The following is a 23,647-nucleotide window of genomic DNA, read 5'->3' as shown; positions in this document are numbered from 1 at the left end:
AGAAAAAACAAGATAGAGCAATAATTTTTTAACAAAGTTTCATGAAATTAAATTAGCTACAATTTTGTGGCAGACAATATTGCTCTTAGTCATAAGATAAAAAAGTTACAATTTTTATTTTGAGTACAATAGGACCACCCTAGTAACCAGTCATACCAAAAGATAGATTTCTCTTAGTAGAGTAACTTTCTAGAAGACAATAAATCTCTAGCATCTATGGTTTCCGACTTACAGATTTTTGTCGTGAAATTTCACGATTCCGACCATAGTGTGGTGGAGGAACTTCTCCCACGTCACCTGGAGAGTATGCTGATTCAATACAAATGTCAGTTTCTCCGTGGGTGATACCTGTTGGTACCTTAAGAAGTTAGTTTTCCCGTTTGCAGCTCTCGACGACAAACATCGTAAGTTAGCTTACATACATTTGAAGGAAATCCTTGTACCCTACTGTTATGTGTCCATGGCCCCTGGATTAACCAGGAAATCGTTCTTATCGAGCCACCAAGCAACCAAACAGATCATTGAAGCAAAGTTTCGTCAAAGCTCGAGCTCGGAAAGTGTACCAGCAGATTTTGACGAAGTAACAAGGATGCCTGTTCATCGACGATAAAACCTACGTTAAAATGGATTTCAGACAGACTCCTGGTCAGAAATTCTACATAGCGACGGCACACGAAAATGTTCCTGCGAAGTTTAGGTTTGATTTTATAGACAAACTTGCCAACGAACTGATGATTTGGCAAAGGATATGCAGCTGTGGAGCAAAGACCAAAATGTTCGTGACGAATAAGACAATGGCCTCGTAGCTTTACGAGGAAGAATGCCGCAAAAAAACGCGTACTATCTTTCATTAAAGCCCATTAGGGTCCCGTGAAGCTTTGGCCAGATTTGGCGAGCTGCCACTACAGCCGGAAATTCATTCAGTGGCACCGCGATAATTACGTTGATTTCATGGATAAAAACATACCCACAGTTCCGGCCCATCGAGAGGTTTTGGGCAATAATAAAGTGGAAGCTTAAGGAAAGTGGAAGAACGGCTCGGGACGCGACTCAGATGACCAAAAACTTGGAACAAATGGGCCAAGCAAGTTACCTCCGGAGGTCTGCAGCGTTTGATGGGAGGAATAAAGAAGGAAAAGCGAATTTTCATTAGAAACGAAGAGAAATTATTTGTATTGATATTTTTTTTTTTCTTTAAGTCCAGTGAAATACCTTTGTTTTGATGTATTGACCTTATTTGTACGTCAATCCATTACCGAGATACAGATGATTTTATAATTTCGGATTCCTAATGGACTTAGCTCTATTTGAACATAAATGACAAAAAGAATCCCATACATCCTTGGTCCAGATCCAGAATACATATTGCTTTCATGTTTCAAGATACAAAACACCTCCGGTCCGGTTACAGGTTTGGGTTTTTCGCGTTTATTTCGTTGATTCTCTGTCGACACCATTAAGACTGAATTTCAAGAATTTTCAATGAAAAAAGTTTATTTACTCCGAAATTCTGAATTTCGAAATGGTTGAATTGCTTCAAAAGAAAATCCGAGGACATCTAGTGTTACATGATAATTCGTCGATCTTTCGACAAAGGGTTCTCTCTCACGGCAGAATTCAAAGGGTTGGGAGAACAATAAAATTTAAATAGAAACTAGCCGGATGTCTCTTGAATAGTGAACATCTTTATTTAGTAACTTTCTTCAAAAAATACAGTTTCAAACTTTCATAACACACAAATTTGTCTAGTAGCATCAAATTTTTTGCCGTTTAAGCAGGTTTTGGATTCAAAAACATACTTTCCACCAGAGATGTAACACTGGAAGTATTTACTCGCATTACTGCTATCTGCGAAATTGCCTTCTTTTGTGCACTGATAGACACATTTTTTGCCATCAAATGTGGCCCCAGTCGGACATTGAAACACGAGTATTTTGCTGATGGTTGTACCACTATTTATGCACATGCCAAAAATGGTTTTACTAGTTCCATACGTTCCAGCACCCGTTACTGCAGGACATTTGATAGTCACGCAATCGGCGCTGCTGAATGGTCTCTTACACTTTCCTGTGTCAGCGTTGAAAACATAATCTGCAGGACACTTATAAACGTCTGAATCTGCTCCACTGCGCGAACAATAATGATACAATTGGCAAGTGGTTGGATCTGAAAGTATGATTGTTTAGAATACAACTTTTAAGTAATTTATTTCTCTCCAAACCTGGAAATATTCCTTCTCCTGTGCATTCCATTTGTTTGGCCTCACAACCATCATCGAGATTTGGTATCGCAGAGCATGCTCCGCCATTACAATAAGGTGTCGAGGCAGACAATGTGCAATTTGTTTCAGCGGCCCCCAGACTTCCAAGGCATTGTTTCATCACACTACACGAACTGCATCCAGACTCAAAACTGACGTCCGTACACACAAATTCTACATCCGCTGCCGCTAGAAACAAGGATGCAAATGCCTGTCGAGTTCCTGGTACTTCGTCGGACTGTGCCAGACAGACTTGAACTGCCAGCACCAGAAGAAACACTCTTGTCAACATCTTTTGCATCTTAACGAGCGGTGAAAGGAGTGACTGCCAAATTGTCCTGGTTGGCACGGATATTTATACGTGAATTGAAAATTCTATCAGGTGGATGAGGTTAGTAATATACGCATTGGTGGGCTCATGGGGCTGAAACTGAAACAATACATAAAGTTTGGATATGATAAGATAAGTTGATATGACGGTGAAACCGACACCGCTTTTGCAACATGGATATCATTGTCATTTTTGGACACGCAAGGCCTTTTATGAGGCTAAATTTATCTCGAACAATTTTTTTTTTTGCAAAATGATAGTCATAACTCTATGACGCCGCTGATTTAAAATATTTAAAATCTCAACACACAGAGTAATTGTAAAAATATACAATTCAATTGTTAGTGCGATACTACATGTTATAGCTATATCAAACCACAATTGCATCGTGTATTGAGGAAATTGAGGCTGCAAATTCCAGTGATGGTTGTATAGAATGAAGAAATCAATTACCGTAATATTTCTACCCTACCACGTGGTACTTTAATGTCTTCACACATACAGCTTCATCAAAGTTTGTATTTGTATCTTGCAGTGGAGAACTTTTACTAGCCACCCGTCATAGGATCGAATCTCAGCTTGAAGGAGACTTTTATTTAGGCTTAAGGCCCGCTTTCCTACTTTAAATTCAACACTTGTACACCAACCTAACTAACACGCTGAGAATCCTGAGTAAAAATTCCCAGGATTCCTATAACTCGTTGACGGAATCGTGAGAGGAATCGTTTCTTCGATACGTACAGAATCTGTTCGAATCGCATACGGGAAACCTTTTCAAGAATCCTCAGAAATCCAAAAGATTCGTGAGAGGAATCGTTTCTGCGACACGGACAGAATCTATACGAATCGCATATGGAAAACCTTCTCAAGAATCCTACAGAATCCAAATGAATCGTGAAAAGAATCGTTTCTGCGATACGGACAGAATCTGTTCGAATCGCTTATGGAAAACCTCATGAATCCAAATTCAGGAGTCTCGGCGACTCGGCGACAGAATCGTGAGAGGAATCGTCTCTGTTATCCGTACAGAATATTTTTACGCGGTTTTTTACGAGGATATTTTTTACGCGGTATTTTGAATGAGCGCGTATTTTTAGGCGCATTTTCGAATCAACCATGTTTCTTACGCGGGATTTTGAATTACCGCGGTTTTTCAACGCAGATTTGATTTCCGCGTATTTAACGTGGTTTTTTACGAGGTACGTATTCCCAGCGTAGAAAAACTGAGTGTATAGCATAAGACTGAGAAAAACCTGTCGTAATGTGTCTATCTCTTTTCCAGATGAAATTGAAGAATCTAACCAACATCATGAAAAATATCACGAGAGACGGTAAACCTGCTCCCGTTTTGAATCAAATTGCGTTTCTGAGAAAGTTAGTTATTTCTTTCTCAGAGTGTTCTACTTCCTAACTTATTCCTGTAACTTGGTAATTCTACTTTAGATGTATACAAAACCTATGTCTGGAATTGATATTGACCAAATAATCGTGTAACTGATGGTTAACAAAGAAAAATTTCTCTCTTAAAAAGATTCTTTTTAAGCAGTCCACATAGGCACTGATGATGGTTATAAGAAATAACCGAAATATGTATTTGCGGATGATTTCAGCGGTATTCGATTTTTTGTAGTACTAGTAGAATTAAATGGAAGCATTGCATATTCTCAATGTCTAATTCTATTCTATTAAGACGCTCAATGTAAAGTTTATTATATTTCAGCCAAACTAAATTCCCCTTTTTTTGACTTCCTCTGATCTGAACCTCAAATGATATGATGCAGATAGCTCAGAAATCAAATATATATATATATATATATATATATATATATATATATATATATATATATATATATATATATATATATATATATATATATATATATATATATATATATATATATATATATATATATATATATATATATATATATATATATATATATATATATATATATATATATATATATATATATATATATATATATATATATATATATATATATATATATATATATATATATATATATATATATATATATATATATATATTATGCATTAAGTTGAAAATTGGAGTTGTCGACTAGCGACATTCGATTTTACTCTCATACCGTACATTATACTTAACGTCGGAAGTAGTGCGCTGTATAGCGCATCTGATTTGCTCTACAGCGCATTACATCCGACGTTAGGTATAATGTACGGTATGAGAGAAAAATCGAATGTCGCTAGTCGACAACTCCAATTTTCAACTTAATGCATAATAGGTATCACCAAAGTAAACTAAACACTGCGTTCACAAACTTCTTCGAATATGCGAACAGAATTACAAATTTGACCAACTGACTCTAACGAGGACAGACTAATCGACATGACTGACGTCCCGGTTAGAATAAACTCATATATACGTTAGTCGCACCCGTTGATTTCGCATAGATTCCACATAGATTCCTCACATTGGAATCGTAAAGCGTGCGCAATAAGGAATCCTGACGAAAAATCCTCAACAATGCCTTGTAGGATGGGACTGGGATTCTTGAGTGAAAATCGTGTTATGATAATTCTTCGGATACGAAACCTTCGACTTCAACCGTTTTGTGCTCGAAATTCTTATATCTGTTGTGATTTTCATTTGATTTCGATGGCACCAAAAGATCCAGTAACCCGGACGAACACACAAGATTCGCATTGATTCCCTAGGATTCCTCACATTGGAATCGTGAAGCGTCCTCGATAAGGAATATTGAAAAAAGAATCCTCGAGAATGCCCAGTCTATAGGGCTAGGATTCCTGAATGAGAATCGTGTAATGAGAATCCTTCAGATTCCTTAGGATTCCTCACATTGGAATCGTGAATCGTCCTTGTTAAGGAATCCCGAAAAGGAATCCTCAAGACGGCCCTGTCTATGGGGTTAGGATTCTTGAATGAGAATCGTATAATGAGAATCCGTCGGATTTCCTAGGATACCTCACATAGAAATCGTGAAGTATCCTTGATGAGGAATTTTGAAAAAGGAATCCTCAGGAATGCCCTGTCTATGGTGCTAGGATTCTTGAATGATAATCGTGTAGTGAGAATCCGTCGGATTCCCTAGGATTCCTCACATAGAAATCGTGAAGCATCCTTGATGAGGAATTTTGAAAAAGGAATCTGTCTATGCAGCTAGGATTCTTGAAGGAGAATCGTGTTAGGAGAATTCTTAGGATACGAAACCTTTCACTTCAACCGTTATGTGCTCGACGGGGTTCTTGGGTACCCCATATTAAAGTATTTGCAATTTTCATTCGATACTTGATACTTGATTTGCTACCTGTAGCACCAAAAGATTAAGTAACTTATCTGCTTTCAAATCAGCGTTAAAGCGATGAAAAATCCTGCGAAAGAATACTCAGGTTTCCTCACATTGAATTCCTTGAAAAAGAATCCTCAGAAGTGCCCTGTATATGGGACTAGGATTCTTGAATGAGAATCGTTAAAAGAGAATCCATCGGATTCAAAAGCTTTCACTTCAAAGGATTCTCGGAATTGGAAACGCACTGACGAACACGAGAACGTGTTATAAAAAATTTTTCGGATACGAAACCTTTCACTTTAACCCATTTGTGCTCAACGGGGTTCCCGGGTAGCGACAAATTAAAATTCTGGTATCATTTGCAATTTTCATCCGATTTCGATGGTTTTAACACCAACAGTTTCAGTAACTTTTCTACTTTCAAATTAGCATCAGCGGTGTCCCGAAAGAGTTCTCTCTTTTTTTGAAAGTCCGGTTTTCCGGAAACTGAGGACCTGAGAACACATTCCACGAAAACACGGCAGACAATTCTATCGACTTTCTTTGATTCGGCTGAAACTTTGCATAGACGTTTATATCGAAAAAAGATGCTATTTTGCGTTTTTTTTTGCAACGCGACTTACTTTTGAGAAGCTATTTAAAAATGTTATGTATTGAAGGTTACAAATTATTGTTTGTAATATTACAAATATTTTAGAGCCATAACAATTTGTGACTTCTTCGACAAAGTTGTTCATAGCAATTTTGTTTTTCAAAAAAAAAATCTACACTCTGAAATTTTTTTATTGTTTTAAGGAAAAAGTTAAAAGACAAATTAAAAAAATAATTATCTGAAAAAGCTCAAAATAACCTAAATGGCCTAATTCCACAGAATATAAATATTTTCGGAATCGGGGTGTTGCCCAGAGACCGAAAACTGACTCCAGATACCATGTTGGATTCCAAAATGGCGACTTCCGGTTTCTGAGAAACAATAAAAAGTTGTCGAACACCACCCAATATGGATACTTTCGGAATCAAAATGATGTCCAGAGACTAGAAAACGACCCTGAAAACACTACAAAAGGCTTGGAACAATTGAAAAGTTGTTTTATAGAAACCGGAAGTCGCCATCTTGCTATTCAAATTGACATCAGGGTTGTTTTACAGTCTCTGGACGTCATCCCGGTTCCGGATATACCAATATTGGATGCTATTTGACCTTGTTCTATTTAATTGTTTTTATGGTCACTAGAAGCGCCAGTGGAATCTATTCCGGAAGGACTAAAATACCCAAAACCATACAAATGGCCTGTTGAAGTAATTTTATGTATCTTGAACCAATCTATGGGAATCTATGCGAAACCAATGGGTGCGACTAACATATATATGAGTTTATTCTAACCGGGACGTCTGTCATGTCGAATAGCCTGTCCTCGTTAGAGTCAGTTGTTTAAATTTGTAAGTCTGTTCGCATATTCAAAGAAGTTTGTTCGCGTTCTAATAGGTTGAAACAATTTCGGCTTGATGCTGGAAGGACGCAAGGTCCATGTATATATATATATATATATATATATATATATATATATATATATATATATATATATATATATATATATATATAAATATCGCGCTTAGGAGCATCCACGTACCGGTGTCGTTGTACAAGATTTTGGAAAATTATTTCCAGAATCGGGTACTAGTTTACAACACGGAGGAGGGTCAGAAGTGCGTCCCAATCACCGCAGGGGTACCGCAAGGTTCCATCCTGGGCCCGGTGTTGTGGAATGTCATGTATGACGGGGTGTTGAAACTAAAGTTCTCTGTAGGGGTTGTGATCGTCGGTTTCGCAGACGACATCACGCTAGAGGTCTACGGCGAGTCGATCGAAGAGGTCGAGTTGACGGCCGCGCACTGCATACGCAAGGTCGAAGACTGGATGCACTCTAGGAAACTGGAGTTAGCGCACCATAAAACGGAGGTTACGGTTGTGAACAACCGCAAATTAGAGCAACAGGCGGTGGTCAGAGTCGGTGACTGCACCATTACCTCAAGGTGTTCCTTGAAGCTCTTGGGGGTTATGGTTGACGATAAGCTCACATTTAAGAGTCACGTCGACTATGCCTGTAAGAGGGCTTCAACGGCCGCTGCAGGACTATCTCGAATGATGTCCAATAGCTCAGCGGTATATGGCAGCAAGCGTAAACTTCTTGCCAGCGTGGTTTCGTCCATACTTAGGTATGGTGGGCCAGCGTGGTCCAAAGCGTTAGGTACCAACAGTCATCGTCGAAAACTGGAAAGTACCTACAGGCTCATGTGCCTAAGGGTTGTGAGCGCGTACCGTACAGTATCATACGACGCAACCTGCGTCCTGTCCGGCATGATGCCTATCAGCATAGCCATTAAGGAGGACGTAGAATGCTTCGATCAACGTGACACAAGGGGTATACGAGGCACCAGAAGGTCATTCTCGATGATCAGATGGCAGCAGGAATGGTCCAATTCCGCAAAGGGTAGATGGACGCATCGACTTATTACGGACGTATCCGGATGGGTCGGGAGGCGCCATGGAGAAGTTAACTTCCACTTGACACAGATTCTGTCAGGTCATGGTTGCTTCAGGCAGTATCTACACAGATTCGGGCATGCGGGGTCCCCCATGTGTCCCGAGTGCGCGGATGCGGAAGAAACTGCTGAGCATGTCTTCTTCGTGTGCCCTCGTTTTGTGCATGCGCGGAGCGACATGATGGTAGTGAGCGGGCCAGACACCACTCCGGACAACCTAGTTCGGAGGATGTGTAAAGACCCAAACATTTGGAGGGCGGTTTGTACAGCCGCCTCTCAAATAGTTTTAGAATTGCAAAACAGGCGACAGGTTGACCACCGACACGCCAGTGTTAGCTAACGGCCAGTCTCCAGGTTAGTTAGCTAAGTCAGCAAAGAGATCTATAGAACCAAGAGGGTGCACAGAGCACAAAAGCCGCTCCCCGAAGCAATACCTAGCGGTGGGCCCGGGGAGTATTATGGGCTGGAGACTGGAGGGGTTTTAGTGGGTCCGGTCACTGATTCAAACCAACCCCACACTCCCTGAGGTTGGTCACCTCAGGGGTTTGGATGCAAATTTCCCCTCCACCTGAAACAAAAAAAAAAAAATATATATATATATATATATATATATATATATATATATATATATATATATATATATATATATATATATATATATATATATATATATATATATATATATATATATATATATATATATATATATATATATATATATATATATATATATATATATATATATAATTCTAATTCTAATCACAACCCCTACAGGGAACTTTAGTTTCAACACCCCGTCATACATGACATTTCACAATACCGGGCCCAGGATGGAACCTTGCGGTACCCCTGCGGTGATTGGGACGCACTTCTGACCCTCCTCCGTGTTGTAAACTAGTACCCGATTCTGGAAATAATTTTCCAAAATCTTGTACAACGACACCGGTACGTGGATGCTCCTAAGCGCGAGCGCTATTGAGTCCCAACTGGCGCTATTGAATGCATTCTTCACGTCAAGCGTGACGATTGCGGAATAGCGAATGCCCCAACTCTTACGCTGGAGTGCTACTTCTGCCATCTTGGTGACAGAGAGAATAGCATCCAGCGTGGATCTACCTTTCCGGAAGCCGAACTGGTTACTTGCCAGACCGTTTACACCCTCTGTGTACTTCACCAGTCTGTTAAGGATAATCCTCTCAAGCACCTTGCCCGTAGTGTTCAGCAGACAGATAGGTCTGTATGCCGATGGGTCCCCTGGCGGTTTCCCAGCCTTCGGCAACAGCACCAATCTCTGTCCCAAGCAGCACACATTCTTGCAATGAAGCAAATGCAACTCTCAATGCAGCATTCAAAGATTGTAATAATTCGCATCCGTTACTTCTATTCAACTTGTAAATAACCGAAAAAGCGCAAGAGGTGGAGTCTATATGCAACTAACAGTGCTATGTGAAATAATTATCTGCATCGATAGCCGCTGCAGTATAGGAAGAAATGAGAGGAGAAATAAAATTTAGTTTGTTTACCTTTACTCTCATTACTCTTCATGGTGTCGCGAAGTTTCATGTAACTACATACATTATAAAAAACCTCAAATATATCGATTTTTTTCTCCACTTACGCTTCTGATAGGTATGCAATTCTACCTGCGATTCAAAATTAACTGTGCAAAAAGTGTTTTTACTTCGTAGTTACGCGTTCGTACTTCGTAGCACGCGCCTTTCATAAAGTGTTGTATAAGAAATTTTATGATTCAAAGTTGCCAAATTATAAACAATGTTTCGGGAAACGATAGTTCAAAAAACCTTGCTCAGTGGATATGCAGCGTTAGTCATGCGAAATATGGAATAACAAAACCACATTTCCAACAATAATCATTTATCATTCATTAAGGCTGTGCGAGATTTCGAATGATTTCGTATAATTTCGCAAAACTCGAAATTTCCCGAAATTTCGCGAAATTTCGGTTTCGCGAAATTGCCGAAAAATTTCGTTGAATTTCGCTAAATTCCGCCTAAAATTTCGCGAAATTAAACTTCCAATTTCGACGATTACGAAATTTCGCGAAATTTCGGACCAAATTCCCGACGCACATTATTAAATTATTTCGGTTTGTGCTCATTGCGACTATAAATTAAATTGAATATATCTCAACAGATATCTGGTATACTAAGTCAGTCATAGAAGAATAAACTCTCAGCCGGTAATTTTTGTTTTTAAAGACAAAACCGTAACATCATGCGGTATTTTTTATTCACGCAGAGCATAAAATTCATGTCATCACTGAAGTCATATTCGAGGAATATGAAGACGTCCAAATGCGCTACAAGGTATCTAGTAATTTGTTTGTAGGAATAAATTTTACGCATCTTTTACGTACATCAAAATGTGGTTATATTTGCAGCCCACAAGGTTAAAGAAGTAACTTTTATTGTTTAGGAGGGCATAGCAATTTCTGTCAAAACTAAAGCTCTGAAGCTCTATCTTACAGGCCAAATGTTCTATGCTACTCGACTTGTGAAAATTTCAAGCGTTTTTTCGGATTTCTCTGTGTTAGAGGACTCCTCTTCGCACACCGTAGTGTATTTAAATGTGTTTTTCAAAGTTATCAAAAGACCACGAAAAATCACGCGGGGGGTGTGGGGGTTAACGAATAGACCACGTAGTCTTTTTTCTGACTTATAATTTATTGTTGCTACTAAGTCAAGACGAAGCTTTCGCAATTTTTTATTTGACACGACTTGATAATTGATAAGTGTCACGGAAAGTTTGAGAGTTGTCAGCAATTAACTGTAATCAAATTTTTGAAACATATTTCAAATTTATCCGATTTTTTTTTTGTTTTAAACAGGCTTTGCCTTATATGGCATTTACTTCTTTAGAATAATAGTTCTATTTTGCAATGCATCGGGATTTATGACATTTTTTCTGGAAGTATATTTCAATACTCAACGACCGGTAAAAAAATCAACGTTTTGGTCTTAAAAACAATATATAAGACCTGGATGTTCGTAAACTGAAGGAAGAAAGAAAGATGTTTATATTTTGTTCGACTTTCAAAAACTGTGTTAGTTATTAAAAAAACTAAGTTACAAATCCGATACCTGAAAATCACTAAAAGTAAGGTTTCACTTATTATCAACTAATTATTTTTCTAGATGATTCCTAGATGAGTATACAATTTACCATAACTATAAGCGAAAAATTTATCGTAGATGATCAAACTGCTTAAACAAATTTTATTTATTTTGATACTCAACAACAAATTAAAAATCATTTCGAATATGCTCAACAGAATAGTTAATTTTAAATTACTTTCAGGTAAGGAAATTATTATATTTTTTAAGGGCAATGAAATATTATTAAAAATTAAACAACAATTATCTATTTGTTATTTTGGTTTTGAGAAAATGATATTACTGAAAATTCTATTTACAATTTGCGAAATAACTAATAATCAGTTTTCTTAAACCTTCATTTTTTTATAAATTTAAAGTATGAAAAACATAAAATTTAAAGTATGAAAAACATATATTGTACATATATCTGCAGAATAAGATCACAAAACAAAAGACCACGAAAGACCACGGGGGAGTAGGAGGGTATAAAAGGGATCAAAATATGACCACGTAGTTTAGGAATGGTCCCAAATGCATTTTATTATTTTTGGTGTCGCAGAAACTCACAGGGCATATTTTTTTAGGACAAAATTATTTTCTACAACCATACAAACAAACCGATTTAGCTGAAAAAATAATTTATTCTCCAATTGGGCACTCTGTGGGTAATTAAAATATTTTTATAATCGAAACAGTTGATTTGATTGGCATAGTGCCTTTGGCAAAGTTGTAGATAAAAATATTGTCCTTCCAAAAATAAACATTTTGTAATTTTTTTTTTTTTTTTTGAAAATATATAACTTTTTTTTTATTTCTTCATCGCTTCGGTAATTTTATTGTAATTTTTATGTAAAAAAAGATTTTTGAAAATAAGCTTTTTTATATTAATTTTAATGTTTCTTTCACATTAAAAAAAATGAAATGAGTTTTTTTATCGGAGAGATAAAATTACTATCTAAAACTTTTCAAGAGACGTCACACTGATCAAAAAACTTTTGACTCTGAAAATATTTATAATCACAATAATCCTTCCAAAATAGCATTTTAATTAGCTTCTCATCCTATAGAAACGTTTATGCAAAGTTTAAGCCAAATCTAAAATGACAAAAAATATTGAAACTAGGACATTTACAGAATAGTTAACTTAAATTTTGTTTTCCTCGAATCGATAAAGACTTAATCTAGTCTGACTAAACGGTGTTAAAAAAAATTCAATGACACTGGTCGACAAAAGCGAAAAAAAAGTTGCCCTAAAGCTCAAAATTGTTGCCCTCCAAAGGTTTTACAGCTTTTTAACCATTCCTCTGAATTTTGCTGCTTTTAGAGAATGCAAAAATGCATCAGAAGGCCGCCGAGGAATTGCTAATCGGATTCGTCGCTTTTACGTTTGCATAGGAAAAAACTCTTTGGAAAAGTTTTCTTTGCTATGGACACCAAAACTCACAGGAATGGTTGTAAACCTACCTACCATCTCTCATGTTTTCCAGTTCGAGCTCTAGGACATAACTTGGATTTTGAATGATGAAAGTGCTATGAAAGAAGGATTACTATTTTAAACATAGTTGCATTCAAACCAAAAGAATCAGTTCAGAAATAAGATGATTTAGTCCCTAGATAAGTAATGTCGCTGGCGTCGCTGGATTTTTACAGGTTATGTATAGAGTTGATCTGCTTGGGGACGTAACGTCAAACGTCGTTATACTGAACGGAATCGTCGAGTCCTTATTAGAGAATTTATTATTCAGAAGTATCAGACGGATGAAATTAAAAAAGTCATATGAAATACTCCATGCACTAATAATTCACTAATAATTTATATTTTCAGTGATAGTTGTCGACTATTTACAGCATGAGTTCAAGCGCATATGTGAAAGAAAATCATTCATGTTCCCGGCGGGTGATGCCGTATGGCTCCGCCGGGAATGGGTTAGGGAATTCATATACAAACATGAACTGTTTAACGATTCAGTTTCACACCGTTTCACTTTCGATGTGCTCATCCAGCAAGCAAAGGGTGATAATCAGTTCTTAAATGATATACAATCGTTAAAAGCTAAAGTCAAGCAATGATAACACATTTATGTGCAAGCAATTTGGTTCAGTGTAGTCTGCTTTTTCTTTTGGCAGTTTTTGCCCATAACAAGGCTCAAAATAGAGGTAGGTCTACTAGATCATGATTCTCAAAGCAGTTTCCAAGTCGAAACGCGAAAAATCGACTCTAGTGCTTGGGATCTTTTGTGCAACATGATTTGCCTCGAATACAATGGGCACACTAGCGACATTACTTATCTAGGGACTAAATAATCTTATGTTCAGAAGTTTATTAAATTATTATTTACAAAGACATTTCGAGTTTGATCATTTGTATCTATCGCGTTACTATTACCTGCAATATAATCTGTGAAAATGAATGCATAAAGATTTTAGTTTTTAAAATTTTTGATTTTCTCGTCATTGTCGGTTTATCGATATCTGAATACCTACGTTACTCTTCGTCGACCAGGTAAGCACCTTGCGATCAGCTGCTGAAGGGTACTTCGTTAGCGTACGCTCCAACGTTACAAATCATTGTAATGCTATGTTTCAGAAACATTTATTTTATTTTTCGAAATTTCGCGAAATTTCGCGAAATATAGAGACTAATTTCGTTTCGTCTCGAGAACTCGAAATCCACCTTGATTTCGTTCCGACTAATTTGGCGAAACCGAAATTAAGGGTTAATTTCGTTTCGTTTCGTTTCGACACCAGAAAAGCCGGTTTCGCACACCCCTATCATTCATTTATATTAAAGATGGCTGTTTACTGTGTGGTAATTTTAGCAAATATATGGTTTAACAAGATGTTGCTATACATTTTCATCACTAGTTTGCTTTCCCCAGAAGGAAACATTTGTGAAACAACAATATGCTACATCATGTGACATTATCGTTATTTAAAAGCATCATGAAACATGCAGTTGGGAATAGATTGCAGAAAACTATTGAGCAATTTCTAGTGTTCAGTTACGAGAATGATACACGTAAATAACAAAATGTTGCTCAATTCTCTTAAATTTCTTTAGAGTAACCGTAAAAGTTTCTTGCACCGTTGAAAAGGTTTTAAAACAACAAATATTGAGTAGTCTCATTTGAAAACATGTTGCAAGTGCTGCTTGGGGTCGCTTCCACCTGTCCGGAAAGAGGCAGTCATCCAGGCACTTCTGCATGACTGCTCGAAATATATCGGGGGCCACTTTCATGGCCGTCCTGATGGCCAAGTTGGGGATTCCATCCGGTCCCGGTGCCTCGCTCACCTTTAGGGAGTTGGCGATCACGATGAGTTCCTTATTTGTAACCCTTACCTCCTCCACAACCTCGGCACGGCTGCCGTCTCTCACGGATTGGATGCCCGGCAGGTTGGCCGACCATCCCTGGTCTGTGTCTGAGATACTGGAACGTCGGACGTGAGACTCAGCAACCGGAGGCCAAGGATTTGGCTCGTGGCGTGTAAAGAGTCCCTCGATGATACGCTCCAGCATCGCTGGTGATCGCTCTGCAGGCGCCAACACGCCTTTGGTCTTCGCCATTACGACTCTGTAGGCGTTGCCCCACGGATTCGTATTGGCACTCGCGCATAGCCTATCGAAGCAGGCCCTTTTGCTCGCCTTTATCGCACTTTTAAGCGCCGATCTTGCAGATCCGAATACTACACGGCGCTCTACCCTCTGTGCATCGGTACGTGCACGTTGCAACATCCGTCTTGCACGGAGGCACGCGCTACGAAGGTCCGCTATCGCGTCGGTCCACCAGTATACCGGTGACTTACCATTCCTAGGTTGGCGGGTCCTAGGCATGGTGGCGTCGCAACTAATTGCCACTGCCTCACTCGCGCTCTCTTCTCATTGCTTCTGCAAATACCACGGCATCGAAATGCGATGTCTTCCACCCGCGGACGGTCGGAGTATTGGCTCTACCCGTCGCCTGCCGCCTCACGTTATGGACTACGCTATAGCAGACCGACTGGTGGTCACTATAGGTGTAGCCATCGTCTACCCTCCAGTTCACGATCAGTCCTGGGCTGGAGAACGTCACGTCGATGATCGACTCCGCACCATTTCTGCTGATTGTACACTTGGTTCCAACGTTGGCCAGATCTAGGTTGAGCTTTGCCAAAGCTTCCAACAAGATCTGACCCCCCTGGTTCGTGCGGCGGCTTCCCCACTCAACAGCCCAAGCGTTGAAGTCGCCCGCCACTACTAAGGGTGTTAGTCCCGTCAGCTCCATAGATAACAAATCGACCATCTGGGTGAACCTTTCGATAGACCAACGCGGCGGAGCATAACAACTGCAGTAGAACACTCCGTCCACCTTGGCAACCGCGTATCCTTCATTTAAGGTTAACACAACCTCCTGAACCGGGAACTTGCTGGTCGTGCATATGACCGCCGTACTGGACTTATCTGCAACCCAATTACCGTTTCCGGGAGGAATGCAGTAGGGGTCCGATACGATTGCGATGTCCGACCGCGACTCAGACGCTGCTTGGTACAGCAGCTGCTGTGCCGCATAGCAATGGTTCAGGTTCAATTGTGTCACCCTCACGCCCGTGGTTTCGTGGCCGCCTTACCGGCTGGGCACCGTGGGCCTCCCATAAAGTGCTTGGCGTCCCGTTTTCCAGTACATACCAAGCACTTGGGAGGCTCCCCGCAGTCTTTAGCTTTATGGCCAGCACCACCACAACGCCTACATAACTGGCTCCTATCGGGCCCCTTGCAGGTCCAGGACTTGTGTCCTCCCTCGAAACACCTGAAGCAAACGTCCGGCTGCTGGAGTATGCTCAGGGGACATACTGACCAGCCAATCTTAAGTTTGGCTGTCTTCAGGGCCAGAGTTGCATCGGCCGATGCAAGCCGGAAAGTGGCCACCTGGGTCCCCGCTGGACCCTTTCGGAGGCGAATTACCTCAGTGGCTACTTCCACTCCGCACTTCTCCTTGAGGGCCTGTGCAATATCGCACCTCTCGGTGATTTCATCCAGGTTTTTGAGCTGGAGAGTCACCTCTGAGGTGAGTGCCCGAATTTGCACATCTTTCCCGAGGACCTGCTCGGCTGCCGGCTTGTAGGCAGCGCCCTTGTTTTTAGCATCCTTACGGAGCTCAAGGATCATCTCGCCGGTGCGAGAACGACGGATGGTCCGCACATCCGCTCCCAGATCCTTGAGCTGGGTTTCGCCTCTCATTTTCTTCAAGACTTCGGAGTACTTGGACCCCTCCGTCTTGAGTATGAGGGCGTCGCCCCTGCTTCGCGCCTTCTTTCCCATTTTTGGACGATCTGTCGCCTTCTCGTCGTTGCGCTTGCTGTCTTTTTGGCGCTTCCTTCCTCCCACGGTAACCCAAGGGTTTCCCGTAGCTGCCACTTCGGCAGACTTTTCGGCGGACTTGGAGGCCGTTGGTGTGCTATCTCGCGGGCTTAGCACAACCAACCGTTTCTTGCTGTTCTCGGGGGCTTCCCCCGGAGACTGCCTTGCTCTTTTTGCGGCTGACCCGGAGGCGCAAACCGCTGCAAACATGCAGGTGTTTGTTTGGACCGACTTCGTCGCCCCCGGTCACCTCCGTTGCATTCTTCTCTGCAGCCACCGCTCTTGCCTTGAGCTCGGCGTGCTCCTTCTTCGCAGCATCGACGGAGGACCGAAGCATGTAGAGAGCCTGCTTCAGGTACTTCGTCGTGTTGGTGCGACTTTTCGCGAACTCGATTATGGCATCGAGCTGCTCCGACAGCGCTACTACCTTCGGTAGCGTGTCTCGCTGTCTTCCGACCGCCTTTATCAACAGTGGACCAGCCACTGCGATGTCTTGCGTCGATCCGGTAGGCGTACTGCCTTTGCCGTCTTCGCAGGCGTCCTTTACTGCATCCATCTCCGCCTTTCTCGGCGGAGACCTCTGGATGCCTCCTCGTGCAAACGGGTTTTTCAACCCATCTGCGCCCATTTGTTGATTATTTTCAGTTGAATCCATTTTTGTTTAGTGGGTCCCCCTTCCAGCCGCTATCCTTATCCATACTGGAGTGGTCGCCTATCTGGTCCCATGGTAGTCTATGCCGAAGCAGTGAGGCCATGGCTAGGGGCGGCTGCCATAGCGCCTTATGAGCAACTATGACACCCCCAACCGGCGCAAGTCAGGAAAGGACATCTGATCCCACTCCTGCCCGGTTCCCACCGGGCAATGAATTTGGAACGTACTGGAAGGCCTGCCAGGTTTTACGGGACGGAGACCCCTGCACCGGTTGTTGTCTCGCCGTTTCAAGCCGTTGTCACACGACCTTACTAAGGGAGCTCGGCGCAGGTGCCAGCCCAGAATCATGGTACGAAAACGAAATCCGACTCTTATCATATGGCGTTGCGACCAGTTACCGTAACTGGGAACTTACTGGCATCAATCCCAATGGGCGAATTAGTGCATTTGGGTGGTGGGAGGGGCACTATTCGCTCCGTCAGAGCTGCTTCCGGATAATGTGGCTTTTGTGAGAATTCGGCGGCCCAATGCCTGAGTCTCACCACAACCTAGGCTAGCTATATATATATATATATATATATATATATATATATATATATATATATATATATATATATATATATATATATATATATATATATATATATATATATATATATATATATATATATATATATATATATATATATATATATATATATATATATATATATATATATATATATATATATATATATATATATATATATATATATATAAATATATATATATATATATATATATATATATATATATATATATATATATATATATATATATATATATATATATATATATATGATTTCTGGCTTTCTGAATCATATCATTTGAGGTTCAGATCAGAGGAAGCCAAAAAAAGAATCTAGCTTGGCTGAAATAGAATAAGTTTTTCATTGAGCGTCTTAGTAGAATAGAATTAGATATTGAGAATATGCAATGTTTCCATTTATTTCTACTAGTACTACAAAAAATCGAATACCGCTGAAATCGTCAGCAGATACATATTTCGGTTATTACTTATAACCATCATCAGTGCCTATGTGGAATCTTTTTTAGAGAGAAATTTTCATTTGTTAACCATCAGTTACACGATTGTTTGGTCAATATCAATTCCAGACATAGACTTTGTATAGTTCTAAAGTAGAATTACCAAGTTACAGGATTAAATTAGGAAGTAGAACACTCTGAGAAAGAAATAACTTTCTCAGAAACGCAATTTGATCCAAAACGGGAGCAAGTTTACTGTCTCTCGTGATGAGTATAATATTCTTTATGATATTGGTTAGATTCTTCAATTTCATCTGGAAAAGAGATAGACACATTACGACACGTTTTTCTCAGCTTATGCTATACACTCAGTTTTTTTTTATTTTACACTGGGAATACGTACCTCATAAAAAAACCACGTTAAATACGCGAAAATGAAATCTGCGTCGAAAAACCGCGATAATCCGAAATTCCACGTAAGAAACATCGTTGATTCGAAAATGCGCCAAAAATACGCGTTCATTCAATATTCTGTCAGGATCGCAGAGACGATTCCTTTCACGATTATGTCGCCGAGATTCCTAAATTTGGATTCTTGAAGTTTTCCATAAGCGATTCAAACAGATTCTGTTCGTATCGCAGAAACGATTCCTCTCACGATTCGTTTGGATTTTTGAGGGTTCTTGAAAAGGTTTCCCGTATGCGATTCGAACAGATTCTGTACGTGTCGCAGAAACGATTCTTCTCACGATTCCGTCACCGAGTTATAGGAATCCTGGAAATTCTTACTCAGGATTCTCAGCGTGTTAGTTAGGGAACCTATCTACTTACAAATTAGTGTCAGCGGTGCCCCCCCCCCCTCTCATTCCCGGGAATCCGTTATTCCGAGAACTGAGGAATTTCATGAATATTTGGACAAAATCTAACAATTATTGGTTCAAGTTACATAAAATGACCTTAACAGGTCATTTGTATGGTTTTGGGTCTTTTGATGATATGCCCTCGAAATGGTCTTTCCGAAATAGATTTCACAGTGGCACCTGGTGGCCATAGAAACAATCAAATAAAACAAGGTTAAATACTATCCAATATTGATTTTTCCGGAATCGGGATGATGCCCCTAGACCGGAAAACGACCTCAGACGCCATTTTGAATTCTGAAAAGGTGACTTCCAGACTCTGGGAAATATAAATATCTGGCCCAATATGAGTATTTCCAGAATCGGAATAATGCCCAGAGACCGGATATAGATTCTAGACGACGTTTTGGAACTCAAAATGGCGTCTGGGTCGTTTTCCGGTCTCTGTGTATCATCCCGATTCCGGAAATACCCATATCGGGTGATATTCGGCCATTTCAGGCCTTTTTCCAGAAACCGGAAGTCCCTATATTGAATTCAAAATGGCGTCTGGGGCTGATTTCCGGTCTCTGGGCATCATTACGCATCGGGAAATACTCATTTTGGGAAGTATTCGGCCAGATTTTGTTATTTTTCAGACACCGGAATTCACCATTGAGGAAATCAAAATGGTGTCTGAGGTCGTTTTCCGATCTCGGCGCATCATCCCGGTCCTGAAAATACTCATCTTGGATGGTATTCAACCTTGTTATTTAATGGTTTTTATCGGCAATAGAAGCCCCTTTGGAATTTATTCCGAAAGGACCATTTTAAAGCCATATTACTTGAGCATTCAAAAGCTAGCAAATGGCCTGTGGAAGTAATTTTAAGAAATTTGAACCATTAACTGTAAAATTCTGTTCGAATATACATATAATTCCCCAGTTTTGGAATATGTCCTTGACAAACCGGATATCCGGCTATGAGAGAATTTTTTTGTGGCACTTCGGGGCCATTGACAGGGCATTTCTGAGGATTCCTTTTTCAGAATTCCTCATCAAGGATGCTTCACGATTTCAATGTGAGGAATCCTAGGGAATCCGAAAAATTCTCATCACACAATTCTCATTCAAGAATCCAAACCCCATAGACAGCGTCGTCTTGAGGATTTCTTTTCAGGATTCCTTATCAAGGACGATTCACGATTCCAATGTGAGGAATCCTAGGGAATCCATGCGAATCTTATGTGTTCGTCCGTGCATACACATGAAAACGCATTTCGAGCTTTACTTAACTTATATAAAAAGTAAAGTAATTTTGTATTGAAAAGAGATCGACGAGTTAGAATAACGAGTGACAACTCAAAATTTGGTATTTTTTTCTACTGCTGTTTAAAAAAGGGGAAGAACTTAAAGAAAAACTTATTTGTTTCTCATAAAGATGTATTTATTATGAACTTCGAAAATATTGAACATTTGAGAAAGGTTACCGGCCTTTCAACGAAGCTTACTTGGAAACCGGAAAAAACAATATCGCACGCTTAGCCTTGGGGCTAATAGCGGTCTCGATCAACTAGATTAGTTGAGAGAATCCGTTATCGATATTGTTTTGGCACATTTTGCATGTGTAGAATAAGTACAACGATACACCGTGCCCCAGTGCTGAGTCGAGAAAATTTCCAGCTCGAAAAGATCCTCGACTCGATCAGGAATCGAACCCGATATCACAACCGTGTGGGAGAGCTAGCCGACTGACATCGCTAACCACAGAACCACGGGGAAACCGGAACGCGTTTACGGAAGGGAAACCGGAAGAGCGTTTTACGGCCTTCACGTCGACTTTTCAAATGCATCTCTTGATTCTACTAATCAATTGTTTGCAGTTCGTTGATCTCCAGTTTTTCTTGCACCGAAGGAACCTAAATTCCCAAAGAAACCCTTGATATAACAACCATGAGGTGGAGTCGTTGTGGGTATAAATGGAGTCAAGTCACATTATTTTCATCGGTATGGTGTTTTTGAAGAAATGGAATCATAATTTTGGTCATTTGTTTTGGTACACATTTTGATTGATAACCAAACCATTAGGCTTGAACCATGTTTTTTTTCTTGTAGGAGAGTGAACCACTGCGACCATTATTTGATGTATTGCGACCTTGTTTGGGTTTTAATATTCATTGGTTTGAACCATGATTTAGACTAAAAGGAAAAAATCCTTTTCTGTCCACTTCTCTGGCCGGTCTTCCATTACTTTTCTGGCGGGTTATCGTTGAGGTTTGCAGGGAATTATACACAGTCGAAACCGGAAGATTTGCGCTTTCACAATGATTTATTATGAACTTTTTGCCAAGATTGATGTGCAACTCATAGCGAATTGTACAATGCGCTTGCGCAATGCTCCTTGTTTCGATGCCATTTGGAACAGCACTGTGCATGCATAAACAAAACTAAAAGTACTGGCATAAAAGGAAGGGTGAAAGCTTTTATATACATACTCTCATTCCTCTCTGCGCGTGTTTGTTATGGAATGATAGTGCCTCTGAAAAAATCCAAATTTTTAGTTGTCACCCATTATTTAACCATGAGCCAATTTAGATACTGTAAAATACCTTTACTCCAATCCAATACGGTTGTAGTGGAAAAATAAGTTGATGTTTTCATCACTTCATCTAGCAACATAGAAAATTTCTCTGTAAATGAAGGTACTCCTTTCTACTGCATCATTCATTACCATCAAAGTGAACTTAAGTGATAAATCATCGACTTGCATAGCTTCTCATTTACCATAAACACTACTGAGTGATCCTCCAGACTAAGGGAGTCTACTTCTAGCAAAAGTATAACATCAAATTTAATCAGCGTACAAAGCAATTTGAATCAATATATTTTAGAGCCATCAGCGTTAGAGAACTAATCGTATATGTTCTAGAGGTGAAAAAAACTATCATAATCACTACTTTTTTTTTTCTTCATCTATAATTTATTTGACACTGTACAAATACAATTTAATGTTTAACGGCGCCAATTATATCTGGTAGCTTACTTTCTAAAGTATCTTAATAACTGAAAGCAAATTATTTATCCTCGCTGCCGACTACGAGCTGAAACTAAATCTAACTTAAAGCTAGAATGTTTTGCATTAAAAGCACTGATTTGTTGTTTGATGGTTTTCCATCGCCATAGGTAAGCAGCATATTGAATATGTTCCGCTGCTGGGCCAAGATATTACGGACTGGAATATTGGGTTGTCTCCCTCGAAACCTGAGAGTACCGTGCGGGTCTAGTTGCTGTTTCCGGATCCGGGGTCTTAACGTGTTCTTGTCGTTTGGTTGGATGTAGGAAAAAGGGAATAGGATTAAACTGGGGCGTGGATGGATTTCAGGAAAACGTATATAAGGGACATGTAGGATAGGTCACGGCTCGCCAAGACATCACGAACAGGAACAGCCGGCTTTCGGCCTGCAGGGAAGCAATTAATTTAGACCTGGCGTCACGGTGTACAGGGCATGACCAAACCACATGCTCTATGTCGTGATAACCCTCACCACAGGCACAGATACCACTTTTCCCGAGCCCAACACGACGGAGATGCGCGTCAAATCTATAGTGATTGGACATAAGCCGGGACATCACGCAAATGAAATCCCGACCTACATCCAACCCCTTGAACCACGGGTTCGTCGACACCTTGGGGATTATGGAATGTAACCACCTTCCCAATTCCCCTCTGGTCCAAGAATTTTGCCAACTGATGATCGTATTCTGACGTACAAGTGCGAAAAATTCATTAAAGGCAATAAATTTCACCGTTTGTTGCGCCCACCTTAGCCAAAGAGTCCGCTTTCTCATTACCCGATATCGAGCAGTGAGAAGGGACCCACGCTAAGGTAATCTGAAACGATTTTTCGGATAAAGCACTCAGATGCTCCCGTATTTTCCCCAGGAAATACGGAGAGTGCTTAACATCTTTCATCGATCGGAGAGCCTCAATGGAACTGAGACTGTCCGTAAAGATGAAATAATGGTCCTTGAGCATTTTTTCGATAATCCCTAGGGTGTACTGAATTGCAGCTAATTCTGCGACGTAAACAGAAGCAGAATTATCGAGTTTATGGGAGACGGTTAAATTGTTATTGAAAATACCGAAGCCAGTGGACCCATCAAGAAGTGATCCGTCAGTGTAGAACATATTGTTGCAGTTGATGTTTCGATATTTATTGGAAAAAAATTTGGGGATCTGCTGCACGCGTAAATG

The 23,647-nt window shown here is 40.1% G+C and overlaps 1 protein-coding gene across 1 annotated transcript; it reads right to left on the bottom strand.

The window, feature by feature from the left end:
* Positions 1-1,663: 1,663 nt before the first annotated feature.
* LOC129722866 (peritrophin-44-like) lies at positions 1,664-2,603 on the bottom strand. The gene is made up of 2 exons (XM_055676672.1): positions 2,222-2,603; positions 1,664-2,166 (listed from the first exon to the last, which is right to left on the bottom strand). Exons 1-2 carry the CDS (start codon positions 2,559-2,561, stop codon positions 1,727-1,729), a joined length of 780 nt encoding a protein of 259 aa, XP_055532647.1. The 5' UTR covers positions 2,562-2,603; the 3' UTR covers positions 1,664-1,726.
* Positions 2,604-23,647: the final 21,044 nt, after the last annotated feature.

This window comes from Wyeomyia smithii, chromosome 2 (genome assembly GCF_029784165.1).
Source record: "Wyeomyia smithii strain HCP4-BCI-WySm-NY-G18 chromosome 2, ASM2978416v1, whole genome shotgun sequence".
In the NCBI taxonomy this organism is placed as follows: Eukaryota; Metazoa; Arthropoda; class Insecta; order Diptera; family Culicidae; genus Wyeomyia; species Wyeomyia smithii.
This window is presented reverse-complemented; position numbering and strand designations above follow the sequence as displayed.